The following is a 19,143-nucleotide window of genomic DNA, read 5'->3' on the forward strand; positions in this document are numbered from 1 at the left end:
ACGCGAAGTATCTAGACTGTATGATAGAAGGGAGCCTAGATGGGGAGGCTATGGCAAAGTCAACGCTCACACCAGGTACCTAGCTAGGAAAGCCAACCTCCTTGGCAGAGATAGCCTCAGGCTACTAGCAAATAGCCTAGTACTCTGCCACTTTGACTATGGAACTCTTGGTTCGAGGGCCTGACAGACCATAAAAAAGAAGCTTCAGGTTTCCCAAAACAAGTTGGTAAGGGTAATAATGGGTCTTGGTCCCCGCACCCACATAGGGAGGAGGCACTTTCAGGAGCTAAACTGGCTTCCTGTGGAGGCCAGAGTTACTCAGCTCAGACTCAACATATATTATAAACCAAAGGTCCCCTAGATACCTCCAGAACTACTTCACCCTGGTCAGTGAATCCCACAACCACAGAACTAGAGCAAGCATAGCAAACCTGAAGCCTGCTTCTTTCCGTTCCAAACTGGACCAGTGCTCCCTTGCTTTCTCTGGAGCCCAGGATTGGAACAAGCTGCCTATCCCCATCAAGCAGAGCTCGAGCCTCCACAGCTTCAAGAGGAACAAGCTGCCTCTCCCCATCAAGCAGAGCTCGAGCCTCCACAGCTTCAAGAGGAACAAGCTGCCTCTCCCCATCAAGCAGAGCTCGAGCCTCCACAGCTTCAAGAGGAACAAGCTGCCTCTCCCCATCAAGCAGAGCTCGAGCCTCCACAGCTTCAAGAGGAACAAGCTGCCTCTCCCCATCAAGCAGAGCTCGAGCCTCCACAGCTTCAAGAGGAACAAGCTGCCTCTCCCCATCAAGCAGAGCTCGAGCCTCCACAGCTTCAAGAGGAACAAGCTGCCTCTCCCCATCAAGCAGAGCTCGAGCCTCCACAGCTTCAAGAGGAACAAGCTGCCTCTCCCCATCAAGCAGAGCTCGAGCCTCCACAGCTTCAAGAGGAACAAGCTGCCTCTCCCCATCAAGCAGAGCTCGAGCCTCCACAGCTTCAAGAGGAACAAGCTGCCTCTCCCCATCAAGCAGAGCTCGAGCCTCCACAGCTTCAAGAGGAACAAGCTGCCTCTCCCCATCAAGCAGAGCTCGAGCCTCCACAGCTTCAAGAGGAACAAGCTGCCTCTCCCCATCAAGCAGAGCTCGAGCCTCCACAGCTTCAAGAGAAGCGTCAGGAAGTGGCTCATGGACAGAATAGAGGAATAGCCTCCTATAGTTTGAATGGGTTTCCAATCAGTTTTTAGTTATTGTGTGATACAAAAAATTTGCTATAGGTTAGTCTTCTAATGTTTTAAATTTATGTGTTTTGTGTCATTGTCATGTTTTTGTTGTGGCCTAACAGCCCTGGGACCATGACGGAAATAAGGGTCTTACTCTTTCTCATGTTATCCTTTGGATCCGTGTTGTGTTTTTAATCCATCAATAAAATAAAATAAAATACCCTCCGTCAAAACCACTCTCAAACCGCTCTCTCTGCCATATGTACAGTTAGACAGTTACTAACAATCCTACACAGAACCTCTGATCTCAACACGGTCTAGGGTAATTCATGAAATGCTTAGTTATGGCAGTATATGTCGATTCCATTGTACACATTGCCATGTCTTGCCTGTATACGCTATTATCCCAAAATCAAGTCTAGATCATAGCTATTATGTTCCATCATGAATGCATGAAAGGGGGGGGTCGTTTCTGATTATTTGATTGTCAGTAACGGCATTCGCATTGAACACTAAAAACGGTTATCAGCCCGATCGCTATGAAAGCATTGCAGGATCAAATCGCCCTTACCTGTGGCCGGGAGTAATCCAAATAGAATATTCCAATTGTTTGATCGCCATCTGGTATGTCCAATGTCCATTTGCTCGACGGCATAATTCACCACAACATATGGATCGGAGATATTTGACGCGCTTCAATGTAACCGGCTGAACCGTTCGTCTTGCCCGACAAGGAAAATGTAACCCGAGACCTGGGGCCGTCCCACAGAGAAAGATACAAGGGTAGAAAGGGTGCTCGATACCGCCATCTAGCGTGATGCGGCCGGTATTGCACCTAGGCATTCTCAATGCGATTCCCAATGTTAACCCCGAGTCAGTGGGCCTGTAATGAATAGAAATATCGAATGAAAGAAATAACGATCAAATAACGAGTATACTCGTTGGCGTTCAACCATTGGCGGCCAATAACGAGTATAATCGTCGTTGGCGGGGAATGAGTTAAACAGTACTCTTATATTTGTATGCCTTGTATGTCATAAATGTCTTGAGTAATTGAAAATGGGGGACCCTGATGTAAACAAGACAAAAGTATTTTTCTGGTCTGCATCCCCTTAACAATTGTTTGTATTGAGCCGTACTGTATTGTACCCATTCTGCAATCTGTTAATACAGTTTTCAATCAATCAATCAATCAATCAATACATATTGTAAGATTACGGTGTTTACAGCTTCCTCGTTGATCGATATCAGCCTTCATTGCTCTTCCGTGAAGTCTTCTGCGTTGTGTCATTTGTTGATGTAAGGCAATTGTTCATTAGAATTCGATCCTCCCCCATACTGGCTGTAATCACTGTTTCACCCTGTTAATGCACCCGGACAAAGAATGTACTTGAAACGTTGTCTCGTTATCATTACAGGATGTTTATTTTCCATAAACATAGCATTTCATAAAAAATAAAAGTCTTTGATGGTATGAGAAACTAGATTAGTATAGATTCTATCTCTGTCTCTATAGCCTGTCCTGTTAGCCAAAGCCTGTCTGTTAGCTAGCCTGTAGCTAGCTCTGTATACCGCATGGTCTTTCCCCTCCCCCCTCCCAACCCTCGTTCAGAGAGCTGGGAGCTCAGCTATCGGTGCGGTTCGTCTCGCTGTTAAAACTCGTCTGGCTCGGGGCGCTCCAGTAGCACCATACAGCGCGCTGAGTCGCCAAGCGGTCATCCCGGGTTCGCTTCCCAGACCCGGTGACCATTTGCCGCATGTCCTCCCCTCTTCTCCCGTTCTCCCTCTCTCCTCTATCGGTCCTGCGTGACCAGGAAAAAGCTGTAAAAATGCTAAAAGATAATTAAAAAAGAATTTTAAAAACTCGTCTGACCCAGAAGACACAGCTTAAAGTCTCTCTCGCGCGATGACTACAACACTGTCCCCCTGGCAACGGCCGTCAACGGCTGTCCCATATAAACACGTATAATTACTAGCTCGTCGGCTATCTCTTCCTGAATGCTGATGTTATTTTCATAACTCAGAGTGACCTTGGCTCTCTGGCTTCTTTTTTTAAAACTTTATTTTTTAGCATTTATCGCTTTTCCTGGTCAAACATGACCGACAGATACAGTGAGGGTGAAACAGCAGAGAGAGCAGGGGAAGACATTTGGCAAATGACGGCGGGTCCGGGAATCGAACTCGGGTCAGCCGATCCGCGATGCAGCGCGGTACATGGTGTGCTACTGGAGCGCCCCTGCTCTCTGGCTTCTTATCTCTCCCACAGGCCCTGTATTGCAGTATTGTGCAGTGCAAAACATATTCTGCAACAGTCCTGTTGTCTTACCATATTTGAGTTACTGTGTGGAGATATGGGGGATTGCATACACAAGCACTTTAAAACCATAAATTACACTACAGAAAAAAGCGATGAGAATTGTACACAAGGTCGGATTTCGGGATCACACAAATAGCTTGTTCTTAAAGTCAAATTAGATTAGATTCTTTAATGACCACACAGCCAGACTGGTGGAGTTTGTTTTCAGTGCAGATAACATTGTTCCAACATAGAACATCACTTACAATGCATACTACATGCAGTTAAATACATAGATACATAAATACAAAAACCACAATATCACAATTTATGTCCGTAACAGCAGAGGTAGGGGGATTGTTGTAGAGAGTTCAGTGTCGGTATGGCAGTGGGGAAGAAACTATTTTTAAAGCGGGATGTTTTGGTGGTCAGAGATCTGTAGCGCCTCCCGGAGAATCTAATCTAAATGCCTTAAAGCTAATGGACTTATTCACATTTAAATTGGCACAGATAATGTATCGAGCAAAGACTCAAGAACTCCCAGGTAACATTCAAAAATTATTTATAGAGAGGGATAAGGGATATAATTTGAGAGGTAAATGCAACTTTGATAAGCGTTACGCTCGCAAACCAGTCTCAGGAGCATATCATCCTATGGATTAACTGTGGAATGGGCTAGAAGATACAATGAAGGAAAGCAGAAATATTGCTCTATTACATTTTTTTTTATAAAGGAATGATATTTGCAAATTAGAGGAAAAAGAGGAAAGGGGAGGTGACTATTGTCAATCTTCTGGATTCTAAGCTGTTGTTTTTCTTTTTCTTTTGTACTACATTATGGATACTGATATTATTTATTTATTTTATGTTGTTTTCAATGTTTTGTTGAAGAATTATTGGTAATGTGGATATTCTCCATTAATTTACAATACTTATTTTTTGTATCTACTTTTTCTCCCAATTTTCTATTTTTCTCCCATCCCAATTTCGTATTATCCAATTCTCCCCTCCCCTGTCTCGAACGTTGCTAGACCATGCCTCTCACTGGTCGGCTGCAATGTGGACCAAGCCTTGCATCACGTGTCCCCTCCGGTACACGAGGAGGCAGCTGTCGCATCTTTTCACCTGCACAGCGCGATCTCTCAGTGGCAATACTTCCTGATTCTGCTGTACAGGCGCACCAACCGACCTGTAGGAGTCGCTGTCCACAACGTCCGATCCCCACCCACCGGCTTTCCCACCCTCTAATACTGCCAATTGTATTAGTATGAACGACCAGCCAACCAAGTCATTTGATTGGACAGGAGTGTTGATATTCAGTATAACAGTATAACTGGGACTTTTATTTTTTTTTATTATTATTTTTTTATTATCTTTATTATCCCTTCTTTTTCCGTTTTTCTCCCCTCCCAATGTTAGTCGTTGTGCCAATTCCCAATCCCCTTCCTGGTCGTTGCGCACTCTACCCCCTACCGTCGGTCTGGGAGGGCGGAGACTATCACATGCTTCCTCCGACACATGTGTACCCAGCCCACCGCTTCTTTTCACCTGGCAGCGCAGACTCTCACTGGGAGAGTGTAACGTGTGGAAGGTCACACTACCTCCCTCCAGATCCTTTCCTCGCTGTGCAGGCGCCCCGACCGAACTGTAGGAGTCGCTGTTTACAACGACCCAGACCCACCCACCGGCTTCCCTCCCGCTGACTCTGCCAATCGAGCCAGTATGACGGCCGGCCAAGCCGGAGGCAACGCTGACAGCCAGATTCGATACCAGTGTCTCTTGCGTTGGTGACGAGCGCTTAGTCCGCTGCGCCACCCAGCCGCCTATAACTGGGACTTTTAACTATATGTATCCGCCACACAGGTGTTCAATTAATAAGTTAATTAGGCTATGTTAGCCCTTTTACTACCACACTATAGAATGTTAATGCTTTCACTACCACACTATAGAAGGTTAACGCTTTCGCTACCACACTACAGACGGTAGTGAAAGTGTTAACCCTTTGTAGTGTGTTAGTGAAAGGGTTAACCCTTTGTAGTGTGGTAGTGAAAGGGTTAACCCTTTGTAGTGTGGTAGTGAAATTGTTAATCCTTTGTAGTGTGGTAGTGAAGGGGTTAATCCTTTGTAATGTGGTAGTGAAAGGGTTAACCTGTAGTGTGGTAGTGAAAGCATTAATCCTTTGTAGTGTGGTAGTGAAAGGGTTAACCCGGTGTAATGTGGTAGTGAAATGTTAACCTTCTGTAGTGTGGTAGTGAAAGGGTTAACCTGTTGTAATGTGGTAGTGAAAGGGTTAACAGCACGCTGTGGATGAACATGTTTGTGTTCAGGTTGCTTGGCAACGGTCAAAGTTCAAGAGCGCAGTTGTGGAACTATTTGTTGGTGGAGCTAAATAAATGATTAAATAAACAAACATCATAATCTGTTGTATACTGTTAACTAATACATGGCGGTTGTAGAACTGTATAAAAGCAACATCACACTCACTGTTGTGCTGTCATACTGAAGATCAGCACGGCTGCGGTTATCTTCGGTATTCTGCCTGAACAGCACTTCCTCTCGTGTGATATTGCTTAACTCATTGACCGCCACGCTGTTTTCACATCTCTACTCAATGGCGCCAGCGTTATTGACCATTTTAGCGATGTTTGCGGACCCATCGTGTGTTCTGTATTATAGCTATGGAGACAATAGTATGGCTCATTTGACAGGCATTGTTCATTGTTCAACACTGACTAACCAGTTCATTTCTACATACTGTAGTTTGTGCTCTATTACATGCTAAACATCACCCCTTTCCAAAATAGTCCAGTCTTTTTTCATAGATCGCGAGATATGACACGCTATATGCATTATGCCCAAATCGTTCGGGTTGCTCACCTGAAACTCCAAATACTTCCAAATCAAAAGGTATATACCATATACATATGTGTCTTCACAAAATTATCAGGGGGGGGGGGGTTCGTTTTAACTCAAAACTGCGATCGTTACCAAAAGCATGGTTGAGTAAAATACAACACTGTGACCGGTACAAAAACATGTTTTAGGTTCCGTAAAATAGACATAGAATAGACCTTACTTTAGCCAGAAGGTACTCCAAAAAGAATAATCCCGGTGATCCCATCGCAATCGCAATTACTCGTGTATACGGGAAACAATAGGTTTGAGGCGATAAAATCTCAGAGCGATTGCTCTGTCCTGATTCCCTCTGAGGGGGAGGAGTTCTTGCAGACACTCCCAGCACTAAAGCTGCCCCACACTAAACTATCCCAGTTCAAAAGGTAGGTGATACTGCCACCTGGCGGGATTCGATCATCATTGCAATTCCACATAGGCAGCTGTGCCAGGGAGACCCAGGGAGCTCCGAGAGAGTATTTAGAACAGGGATCAAAGGAAAAATATCCAAGGATCAAAACCCAAGAAAAGTCGGGTTTGGCGCTCAATGGTTGGCGACGAAACCCGAATTTTCTCAGGTTTGGCGGGCAAAGAGTTAATTATCACTTCCAAAAAAACTGTTTTGCACACATTCATTTAGTTTGTCCTTGTCCATTAAATGATAAGGCAGCAGTCCCTATAAGACAAGGGATTGCTATTTTCATCTAAATAATTTCATGGAGCTGTAATTAACACAACACAGTGATCCAATGTGCCACTTTAATGTTTCTGTAGACGGGGAAGGTGTCCTGCTCATTTCAGCAGAAGGTCCGGTCCAGCTTCATCTGCGCTCCGGTGCAGGCCGGGGGCTTGCCACCCTGAACAGAAGCTCCGGTCCAGCTTCATCTGCGCCCCGGTGCAGGCCGGGGGCTTGCCACCCTGGGGAGGAAGACGAGACGTGGAGTAAGAAACAAGCGTGGCACGTGACAACACGTCATCTGTTGAAGAAACTCACTTAAACACGCATGTGAGAAGGAAGGAACGAGAGATTCCTCACCTTGTACAGTTGGCAGACCAAATGGAAGAGTGATGACATCGCCTTGTCCTCATGCTCATCTATATACTCCTGTATGAACCAAGAGCAGTTTGATGACCAATACAGATTATACAGACTGTATACGTGATGTAGTCCATATAGTCCTAGCAGAACCTTACCCCGTTGAAAGTGACCCAGGGCACGTGGGTGTGAGCTGGACTCAGAGCTCTGGTCCTCATGGCGTTGATGTGCATCAGCTTTAAGCCCTCCTGTCCCTTCACACAGGCCTCTATGCTGGCCCACGACACAGAGGGGGCATAGAGCTGGAGACACTGGGTCAGGGAGAGGGCATGCATTACAAAAGAACACACTAAGGCAATATGTTCATCTCTTTGTTGATTCAAAATAATGATCTAATTAACCTCTTAAGCCCTAGCCATATTTTCAGAAAATTCGCCTAAAAATACATACCCAAGTAAATGGAAGATTGCTCCACTTCGACAAGGACCATTTGCATGTTCTTGGTATCTAGGGACATCTATGGATCTGGGAATGTATTCTCAGTGTCAGAAATGTGGCCTCTGTTACTATGCTTGAATAAATTGTGATGAACCAAAGGAGAATATAAATTATTATAATTTCTTATATTTTCCCCCATCTTCGATGGTGAATAACACCATGCTAACATTGACCAGACGTGGAAAATTGCCACTGAGCTCATTCAGCTCCTTCTTGAGATCAAGTTTACAAAAAATCAAAGCAAATGAATAAAGGGCAGATGTGTGGGGGTTTTGTAGATACAGTACTGAATTTTGCCATCCGGACACATGCAATTTGAAATATGAATATAGAATATAGAATATCAGGCCTATAAATGACCTTATTATGAGTTAAGCCACACATCTATGGATTGTTCCAAATCTCCTCTTTCCAATGGCAGAGTTAAATCTGGATTTAGTACCACCAGGCGCCCGTTACCGTGAATGAAATCTACTGTAAGTACAGTTACTTTTCTATAATGTCCATAACTCTGCAATTTTTCACCAGATTGCAATGCGTTTTTTGTATACGTTCACAGAAAGGTAAAGAAACAATATACGTTGTATTTTATGGCAATAGCGTTCAGGTTTGTTCGACCCATGAGATATAATCAGGGAAATAACGTTAAAAAAAAAAGATAATGGGCGGCTGGGTAGCGCAGTGGAGAATGCACTCGCCTACCACCGCAGAGACTCTGGGATCGAATCCAGCTGTCAGCGGTACCTCTGGCTTGGTCAGTCGTCAGTCGTGGGTAGGTGGGGTGGGGGGGTAACTGTACTTTGGATTATCGACGAAACCTTACTTGGTCCCAAGAAGAGGGTCTCGTGTATTATTGGGTTAGGACATTTACTGTACATTGGAGGGGGTTGGGTTAGGACATTTACAGGGGCCAGTTTCGAATTGCAGCCTCCCGTAGGTGCTCTTTAAGAGCGGTTTTGAATGTCGGTAGGGATTCACATTCCTTTACAGCTTTGGGTAGGGCGTTCCACATTGATGTGGCATAATTGCGAAACGTGTTTAGTCCCTTGTTTGAGCCGAATCTGGGTTTAACATGATTTGTGGAGCTCCCTCTGGTGTTGTGATCGTGGTATTCACTGACCTTTGGGAAGTATTTTGACATGTACATGGGTACCATGGGTAGTGTATCTTGTAGAGCAGGCCCATTGCAAGCTGCTGTACTCTGTCGTCTACTCTAAGCCATCCTAGGTTGTCAAAGTGGGCAGGGGTGAGGTGGGTTCTAGGAGTCAGGTCAAGCAGTAGTCTGACCAGTTTGTTTTGAGATGTTTGTAATCTTGTTTTTAGCGCCTTTGAGGTGCTTTGGTACCATGAGGTGCAAGCATGGAGAAGTCACCAATGGGAGTTAGGTTTAAAATATGGTTTTCCTGGTCGAACTGACCAGATGTCCCAACCTCGGGGTACATGTTGGTGTAACCAGATCATTTAGTATCTTCTTAGGAATGCGTCTTAAGTTAACTTGAACAAAGAACTCTCTGTGAACTGGCACCTCCCTAAGATGTGTCTGTGTTCACATACCTTCAATGTCTCTAATGTGATATTTATGCTTATGATAAATAAACTCAGGAGGTAGAGCAGTTGTCTCGTAATCCGGAGGTTCCCGGTTCGATTCCCACTCCTCCCAGGCAGCGTGTCGAAGTTTCCTTGAGCAAGACACTTAATGCCTCACTGCTCCCGATGAGCAGGTCGGCGTGTGAACGTGCGAGTGAATCGGTAAAAATGTGAGGAACAAAATTGTAAAGCGCTTTGGATAAAAGCACCATTTACCATTAATGATAGCATTAATAATGTAAGCTATCCTACTCATGTACCAATAAAGAGATATTAGAGGACACTCTGACACACTGTATCAAGGGTACCTTATGTATACTGCACCTGTGTATACTGTGTACGTTACTTATCATAGTATATATTTAGTGTTTATTGTAACCATATTTATTGTATAATATAACTGATAGGGCATATAGACCCTCACCTGCACCTTTGATCACACTGCCTACTTGCTCATATGCTTATATTCAGAGTTATAATCATATTGTTTACACTGCTTATTTTAACTTTTTCTACTGTACCCCTACCTGTACCTCCCCTCCCCCATGCTGCTGTTACCCTGCCCCTACCTGTACCTCCCCTCCCCCATGCTGCTGTTACCCTGCCCATACCTGTACCTCCCCTCCCCCATGCTGCTGTTACCCTGCCCATACCTGTACCTCCCCTCCCCCATGCTGCTATGATGCCTGCATTTCCCCAAGGGAAGATTTCCCCAAGATCAATAAAGGAACGTCTTATCTTATCTTATCTTATCTTATCCTATCTTATCCTATCCGTATCAAACAAAAAACTAGGTGCCATGTTAGGTTTTGGAAAAGAAAATGCTTGTCAAAATGCAGTGTAACAATCCCAGTTCAGTACTCACAGGTTGGGCAGCGTTGAGAACATTAGCTGCCGATTCCATGCAGTAGATGACTTGAAATGCTGATTTGCCTGCGAAATGAATGATACATGCCTGTGGAAAACAAATATGAATCCACATTAAACTAGAAGGCTGCGCTCAGTGGATGACTGTGGTAAGTTTTCATTTATGTTTTTAGATGGAAGGCTGTATTCCATCTGTCTAACGTTAGCGAATATTGTGAGATTGATGAATAGGACAGTCACAACGTTGCTGGACTATCGACCTAGTTAGCCCCTTTCATGACTGCGACGCACGGCTACAGGGTTTGGGCGAGTGAATCCACACTTGTGGTATTATTATAACTCATTTATTGTGTAACGCTAGCCCCTTAAAACTTACCACAGTCATGGTATCCATAAACTTCAATCGGTTCGGATCCTTTTTTTTTTTTATCTACTTTTTCTCCCAATTTCTATTTTTCTCCCATCCCAATTTCGTATCGTCCAATTCTACCCTCCCCTGTCTCGAACGCTGTTTCATGCCTCCCACAAGCCGGCTGTAATGTGGACGAAGCCATACATTGCACGAGTCCCCTCCGGTACTTGAGGTAGCAGCCGTCGCATCTTTTCACCTGCACAGCGTGATCTTTCAGCGTCTGGGGTCAGTGCTTTGGAGGGGCGCCGCCCCCATCGCTTCCTGATTCTACTGCGCAGGCGCACCAACCGACCTGTAGGAGTCGCTGTCCACAATGTCCGATCCCCACCCATCAGCTTCCCACCCCCTAATACTGCCAAATGTATTAGTATGAACGACCAGCAAAGCTGAATGCAATGCGGAGAGCTGGGCTCGATCGGTTCGGATCCTTTGAATGTAGTGCTGTCAGGCGATTAAAAAAATTAATCTAATTAATTACAGGATTTGTAATTAATTAATCTAATTAATCGCATTTTAATCGCATTACCATTTTATGCCTCATATTCTATATTCTATAATCATATTTCAAATTGCATGTGACCGGATGGCAGAATTCAGTACTGTATCTACAAAACCTTCTGTTTAATCATCTTCCATCTATTAATTTGCTTAGATTTTTCAGGTCTGGTCAATTTGAGCATGGTGTTATTCACAGTCAAAGATAAAAAAAAAGATTTATTGATATTCTCATTTGGTTCATTACAATTTACTCAAAATAAAATGTTCATTCAATCAATCACAGCGCAGATTGATTGATTGAATGAAAATGTTATTAACAGATTGCAGAATGGGTACAATACAGTACGGCTCAATACACACAATTGTTAAGGGAATGCAGACCAGAGAAAGACTTTCGTCTTGTTTACATCAGGGTCCCCCATTTTCAATTCATAATGAATTGTAAGTAAGGGTGCAACTTGCACCGTACAATCCATTCTTTGTGGATCTAGCCCACAGTATTTCTGACACTGGGAATACATTCCCTGAGATTCATAGATGTCCCTAGAATCAGATACCAAGAACATGCAAATGGACCATATTAAAAAAAAAACTGTAAATGTGTATTCTACATGCTTATGGAATGAATGAGATACAAAAAAAATATTATTATAAAAAAAAAAAAAAAAAAAAAAACTTTTTTGTAATTAATTTTGAGTTAATTTTCATAACGCGATTATTTGCTGTGTAATTAATTAATCTAATTAACGCGATAAACTGACAGCCCTATTTGAATGACATGAAAATGTAAACAAACACTGACCTCGACGTTAGAAAGTAGCACTGCTGACGTGAAATCACTGAGCCCAGAGAGGAGTGGTTCGGCAAAAGAAAATTCAGAGTATATTTGCTTAGAAAACGTAAATGTCGAATTCAATAATTTTGTATTTCTCCACGTGGTAAATACACAGGTCACAACATGTTTACAGGAACGTTTTGGAGTTGTATTTTGAGTGTATTTCGTGACTGTAGGGGACTGTAGGGAACTTCAGGGTAAAGGTCTGACCCACTTCCAGTGATGAAGCTAAGCTACGCTAACGGTGCGGGCGTTCCCTAAGCCTAATGCATGCAGAGAGACAAAAAAGGTATGTATCTTCTTGTCTAACTCCAGGGAAGATGTTAAATAAGCTAATTTCCCAAAATGTTGGAGTTTTCCTTTAAGTACATTTAAAAGTAGAAACTTTTTTACTTTTACTCAAGTGTGTTTTTAGCCAGATACTCTGACTTTTACTTGAGTACGATTTTGAGACTGTACCCATACTTTCACTTAAAGGCCAACTTGCAGGTTGTATTTTTGTTCAATAAACAATGTGACTAGGCCAACGCTGACTTTCATGAAGAGGGGGGAAAAAATTATCGAAATTGACCCAGTTTTAGCGTTTTTATCAAACATTTTGTCAACCAAACCACAAGCTCCACGCACATGCATATTTTAATACTTGGATCAATAACGTGCGTGTGTCATCTTAATGCTGACGTCACGTGAGGTGCAGGGCAGCGAGGGGCTCTGAGAGTCACAGGCAGGTAGTGGCAGGAAGCAGAGAGCCTTGCTACTACTAGCCGAGGAGTGATGAATGAAAATGTATCTGGTTCACCTAACAACACTATTGCTCCAGGATCATAGCCATTCATCTCTAAAGCGAACCGCTATTTGTAAAAGCCACAACCACGTTACCATATTTGTAATAATGTAAATCATTGTGTCGTTGTACATATTGTGTATATAACGTTAGTAGCTAGCTAAGTTAGCTAACGTAGCTTAGCTTAGCTTGGTAGCCAGAATTCTCGAAACTCATAACAATGCCCGATTTAAAATGGTTCTCTCCTCTTTGTATACCTTTGTCCTCACAAGTATTCTGCCAGGGAACTTATGGACACGACAATAGTAGTAGTTATAAGTTGTTTGAGCTTGTAACGTTAGTTAGCTCATAGCTATCGTGACTGATGCACCGAGTGGGGCTAAAGGGGCTATTATCGTATCAACATGACGGGATGTGTAGCTTGCTAGCCAGCATGATGTGTGTGCAGTGCACACAGAGGACCTGCACATTTTACTTGTTCCCCAAACTATTTTGCATGGCCCGATTTAAAATGGTTCACAACAGTAGACATAATGCTAACGTTAGCAGGAGCCATATAGCCATATAGCCATATAGCCAGTACCCAGTAGTACTATGACCCGGACAGGCATAAGTTGCCTGAAGTGACGTCATGGCCGTGCTCGCGTCTGATAAGCTTTTTGATTCGCTCCGTGCATGTTATTCGTGCGTGGACCTTTTTAACCCTTTCTGAGTGGCATTTCCGGCGTCAAATGGAAAAAACATAAATAATTAAATTAGATAACAATGATGTAAACTACCCATAATTGCAGAGTAGGGTTTAACCTGCAAGTTGGCCTTTAAGTATAATTTCTGGGTACTTTTAATTTTTTTTATCCACTTTTTCTCCTCCTATTTTTCTGTATTTTTCTCCCATCCCAATTTAGTCATTATGCCAATTCCCCCCTCCCCTTCCTGGTTGTTGCTCGCATTTTCCCCCTACTTGCCGGTCTAGGGAGCCCTGAAGTCTATCACATACTTCCTCCGATACATAGGAGACAGCCAGCAGCCTCTTTTCACCTGACAGCGAGGACTCTCATTGGTGAAGTGTAACGCGTGGGAGGGTCACACTACCTTCACCAGTTCCCTCCCTCGCTGTGCAGATGCCCTGACCGACCTGTAGGAGTCGCTGTTTGCAACGACCAGGATACACACCCCGCCGGCTTCCCACCCGCTGACTCTGCCTATTGAGTCAGTATGACGACCGACCAAGCCGGAGGCACCGCTGACAGTGTCTCTGCGGTGGTAGACAGACGCTTAGTCCGCTGTGCTACCCGGCCGCCTATTTCTACACCCCAGTTAGGCTACAGCTGCCTCTACAGAAATTGTGGGTTATTTCTACAAACTCACAGTGCTGACATACTGTATCATTGAAGATATTTGTGATGGGTTTCGGTCAGCAGCATCGTTGTTTCCACCGTGTGAACGGTGCGTGGCCGTGTGACCGGTGCGTGGCTCTGCTCTCAGCCGCAGACTTAGATGATCCTAAATCGTTACCGCTGGGCAGGCCGCACTAGTTAGCTAATGCCCAATGTTAAACGTGGATCCTCGTAGTGGGATTGATACTTGCTCTCTTGCTCTTTGACAGTGTACCTCCGCTAAATATTGCCGTGTAAATGAAACAGCGGACTGCCAAGTATTTTCCTAATGACACCTCTCATATGTTGAGAAGTAGTAGCAGTTAGCACGTTGCTAACAACAAAACTACCAGTAGCTACATAGTTAGCATGACCTGTGGTGCACAGTGAAGGAGAGAGCACAGTGAAGGAGAGAGCGAGAGAGAGAGAGAGAGAGAGCGAGAGAGAGCGAGAGAGAGAGAGAGAGAGAGAGAGAGAGAGAGAGAGAGAGAGAGAGAGAGAGAGAGAGAGAGAGAGAGAGACAGACAGAGAGAGACAGACAGAGAGAGAGTACAATGATGGAAATTAAACAAATAAAACAGTTGTTGTTGACTGGTGTGAAAAGTATTCAAGCATGCAGGTCCTTGGGCTGCTGTCAGCATGCACAACTAATGTTAGGTTGAACAGCCCAGTAGTGTACGAGATATAAAGCGTGGTGTATTTTTGTAGACAACTCATACTGGACCATAATTGTTTCTGCCTGGTCAGGTAAGTCTATCTCTCTTTCTGCAGACTTAGACAGATTTGTCCCTGGGGGAACTTGAGGACAACATTTCTCCTAGGTCACATGAAAATGTATTTGCCTTTCCACTACTGGAATAAGAGAATTTCTTACCGCAATGACCTTTGAACCGGCACAACTAAGGCCAGTTGCTGTGTCTATAGACCTGTTTTCCGTATACGTCAGACTCAGTGTGGGCGCGCATCACAGCAGCAGAAAGGAACGTAATCCTGGTCAGCACAATGGGGCAGACTACAATATTATTTGCATTTGTTAGCCATGCTAGCGATCTAAAATAATCAATCCATGCCAAAGCTAGATATAAAAGGTCGAAGACTCACACTCACAGCCGGGCTGATTTGGCAAAATTACATCCAGACGTTTTTGTTTGAAACTACTGTTAGTCAGGGGAGTGTCATGGTTTCTCCATAGAGCTCCATTATACTGTTAGTCAGGGGAGTGTCATGGTTTCTCCATAGAGCTCCATTATACTGTTAGTCAGGGGAGTGTCATGGTTTCTCCATAGAGCTCCATTATACTGTTAGTCAGGGGAGTGTCATGGTTTCTCCATAGAGCTCCATTATACTGTTAGTCAGGGGAGTGCCATGGTTTCTCCATAGAGCTCCATTATACTGTTAGTCAGGGGAGTGTCATGGTTTCTCCATAGAGCTCCATTATACTGTTAGTCAGGGGAGTGTCATGGTTTCTCCATAGAGCTCCATTATACTGTTAGTCAGGGGAGTGTCATGGTTTCTCCATAGAGCTCCATTATACTGTTAGTCAGGGGAGTGTCATGGTTTCTCCATAGAGCTCCAATATACTGTTAGTCAGGGGAGTGCCATGGTTTCTCCATAGAGCTCCATTATACTGTTAGTCAGGGGAGTGTCATGGTTTCTCCATAGAGCTCCATTATACTGTTAGTCAGGGGAGTGTCCTGGTTTCTCCATAGAGCTCCATTATACTGTTAGTCAGGGGAGTGTCATCGTTTCTCCATAGAGCTCCATTATACTGTTAGTCAGGGGAGTGTCATGGTTTCTCCATAGAGCTCCATTATACTTTTAGTCAGGGGAGTGTCATGGTTTCTCCATAGAGCTCCATTATACTGTTAGTCAGGGGAGTGTCATGGTTTCTCCATAGAGCTCCATTATAATGTTAGTCAGGGGAGTGTCATGGTTTCTCCATAGAGCTCCATTATACTGTTAGTCAGGGGAGTGTCATGGTTTCTCCATAGAGCTCCATTATACTGTTAGTCAGGGGAGTGTCATGGTTTCTCCATAGAGATTATACTGTTAGTCAGGGGAGTGTCATGGTTTCTCCATAGAGCTCCATTATACTGTTAGTCAGGGGAGTGTCATGGTTTCTCCATAGAGCCCCATTATACTGTTAGTCAGGGGAGTGCCATGGTTTCTCCATAGAGCTCCATTATACTGTTAGTCAGGGGAGTGTCATGGTTTCTCCATAGAGCTCCATTATACTGTTAGTCAGGGGAGTGTCATGGTTTCTCCATAGAGCTCCATTATACTGTTAGTCAGGTGAGTGTCATGGTTTCTCCATAGAGCTCCATTATACTGTTAGTCAGGTGAGTGTCATGGTTTCTCCATAGAGATCCATTATACTGTTAGTCAGGTGAGTGTCATGGTTTCTCCATAGAGCTCCATTATACTGTTAGTCAGGTGAGTGTCATGGTTTCTCCATAGAGCTCCATTATACTGTTAGTCAGGTGAGTGTCATGGTTTCTCCATAGAGCTCCATTATACTGTTAGTCAGGGGAGTGTCATGGTTTCTCCATAGAGCTCCATTATACTGTTAGTCAGGGGAGTGTCATGGTTTCTCCATAGAGCTCCATTATACTGTTAGTCAGGGGAGTGTCATGGTTTCTCCATAGAGCTCCATTATACTGTTAGTCAGGAGAGTGTCATGGTTTCTCCATAGAGCTCCAGTATACTGTTAGTCAGGGGAGTGTCATGGTTTCTCCATAGAGCTACATTATACTGTTAGTCAGGGGAGTGTCATGGTTTCTCCATAGAGCTACATTATACTGTTAGTCAGGGGAGTGTCATGGTTTCTCCATAGAGCTCCATTATACTGTTAGTCAGGGGAGTGTCATGGTTTCTCCATAGAGCCCCATTATACTGTTAGTCAGGGGAGTGTCATGGTTTCTCCATAGAGCTCCATTATACTGTTAGTCAGGGGAGTGTCATGGTTTCTCCATAGAGCTCCATTATACTGTTAGTCAGGGGAGTGTCATGGTTTCTCCATAGAGCTCCATTATGCTGTTAGTCAGGGGAGTGTCATGGTTTCTCCATAGAGCTCCATTATACTGTTAGTCAGGGGAGTGTCATGGTTTCTCCATAGAGCTCCATTATACTGTTAGTCAGGGGAGTGTCATGGTTTCTCCATAGAGCTCCATTATACTGTTAGTCAGGGGAGTGCCATGGTTTCTCCATAGAGCTCCATTATACTGTTAGTCAGGGGAGTGTCATGGTTTCTCCATAGAGCTCCATTATACTGTTAGTCAGGGGAGTGTCATGGTTTCTCCATAGAGCTCCATTATACTGTTAGTCAGGGGAGTGTCATGGTTTCTCCATAGAGCTCCATTATACTGTTAGTCAGGGGAGTGTCATGGTTTCTCCATAGAGCTCCATTATACTGTTAGTCAGGGGAGTGTCATGGTTTCTCCATAGAGCTCCATTATACTGTTAGTCAGGGGAGTGTCATGGTTTCTCCATAGAGCTCCATTATACTGTTAGTCAGGGGAGTGTCATGGTTTCTCCATAGAGCCCCGTCGTATTATTTTAGCGCAGCCGCTCGCGCAGGTCCGGGGCAACTTAGTCACATGACTCAGTTGGTATTGCTGATTGGCTCGAACACGGTATGTTTGTAGACAGCGAACAGGTCTATAGGAACAAATAACTCAAGGAGTTGTCTTACATTGTGACACTGTCCAAAAGTATACAGCGTGTTCTTTAAGAGTTCAGTTCACTCTCTAGGGAGCGTGTTCTTTAAGAGTTCAGTTCACTCTCTAGGGAGCGTGTTCTTGTAAGAGTTCAGTTCACTCTCTAGGAAGCGTGTTCTTGTAAGAGTTCAGTTCACTCTCTAGGAGCGTGTTCTTTAAGAGTTCAGTTCACTCTCTAGGGAGCGTGTTCTTTAAGAGTTCAGTTCACTCTCTAGGAGCGTGTTCTTGTAAGAGTTCAGTTCACTCTCTAGGGAGCGTGTTCTTTAAGAGTTCAGTTCACTCTCTAGGGAGCGTGTTCTTGTAAGAGTTCAGTTCACTCTCTAGGGAGCGTGTTCTTTAAGAGTTCAGTTCACTCTCTAGGAGCGTGTTCTTGTAAGAGTTCAGTTCACTCTCTAGGAGCGTGTTCTTGTAAGAGTTCAGTTCACTCTCTAGGGAGCGTGTTCTTTAAGAGTTCAGTTCACTCTCTAGGGAGCGTGTTCTTGTAAGAGTTCAGTTCACTCTCTAGGGAGCGTGTTCTTGTAAGAGTTCAGTTCACTCTCTAGGAGCGTGTTCTTTAAGAGTTCAGTTCACTCTCTAGGGAGCGTGTTCTTTTTAAGAGTTCAGTTCACTCTCTAGGGAGCGTGTTCTTTAAGAGTTCAGTTCACTCTCTAGGGAGCGTGTTCTTGTAAGAGTTCAGTTCACTCTCTAGGGAGCGTGTTCTTGTAAGAGTTCAGTTCACTCTCTAGGGAGCGTGTTCTTTTAAGAGTTCAGTTCACTCTCTAGGGAGCGTGTTCTTGTAAGAGTTCAGTTCACTCTCTAGGGAGCGTGTTCTTTAAGAGTTCAGTTCACTCTCTAGGGAGCGCGTTCTTGTAAGAGTTCAGTTCACTCTCTAGGGAGCGTGTTCTTTAAGAGTTCAGTTCACTCTCTAGGGAGCGTGTTCTTGTAAGAGTTCAGTTCACTCTCTAGGGAGCGTGTTCTTGTAAGAGTTCAGTTCACTCTCTAGGGAGCGTGTTCTTGTAAGAGTTCAGTTCACTCTCTAGGAGCGTGTTCTTGTAAGAGTTCAATTCACTCTCTAGGAGCGTGTTCTTGTAAGAGTTCAGTTCACTCTCTAGGGAGCGTGTTCTTGTAAGAGTTCAGTTCACTCTCTAGGGAGCGTGTTCTTTAAG

General features: G+C 44.1%; 1 protein-coding gene across 1 annotated transcript in view; it reads right to left on the reverse strand.

Annotated features, from left to right (window-relative positions):
- Positions 1-7,181: 7,181 nt before the first annotated feature.
- ifi30b (IFI30 lysosomal thiol reductase b) overlaps positions 7,182-19,143 on the reverse strand; it is a gene marked incomplete at both ends in the record, with an annotated part of 36,429 nt that continues 24,467 nt past the window's right edge. The window contains 4 exons of the mRNA XM_084318289.1: positions 7,182-7,307; positions 7,426-7,494; positions 7,584-7,736; positions 10,376-10,465. Coding sequence (XP_084174415.1) covers positions 7,182-7,307; positions 7,426-7,494; positions 7,584-7,736; positions 10,376-10,465 — 438 coding nt within the window. The remainder of the gene's footprint in view (positions 7,308-7,425; positions 7,495-7,583; positions 7,737-10,375; positions 10,466-19,143) is intronic.

The sequence above is a fragment of the Notolepis coatsorum genome, assembly GCF_963971535.1.
Source record: "Notolepis coatsorum genome assembly, chromosome: 7".
Lineage (NCBI taxonomy): Eukaryota > Metazoa > Chordata > Actinopteri > Aulopiformes > Paralepididae > Notolepis > Notolepis coatsorum.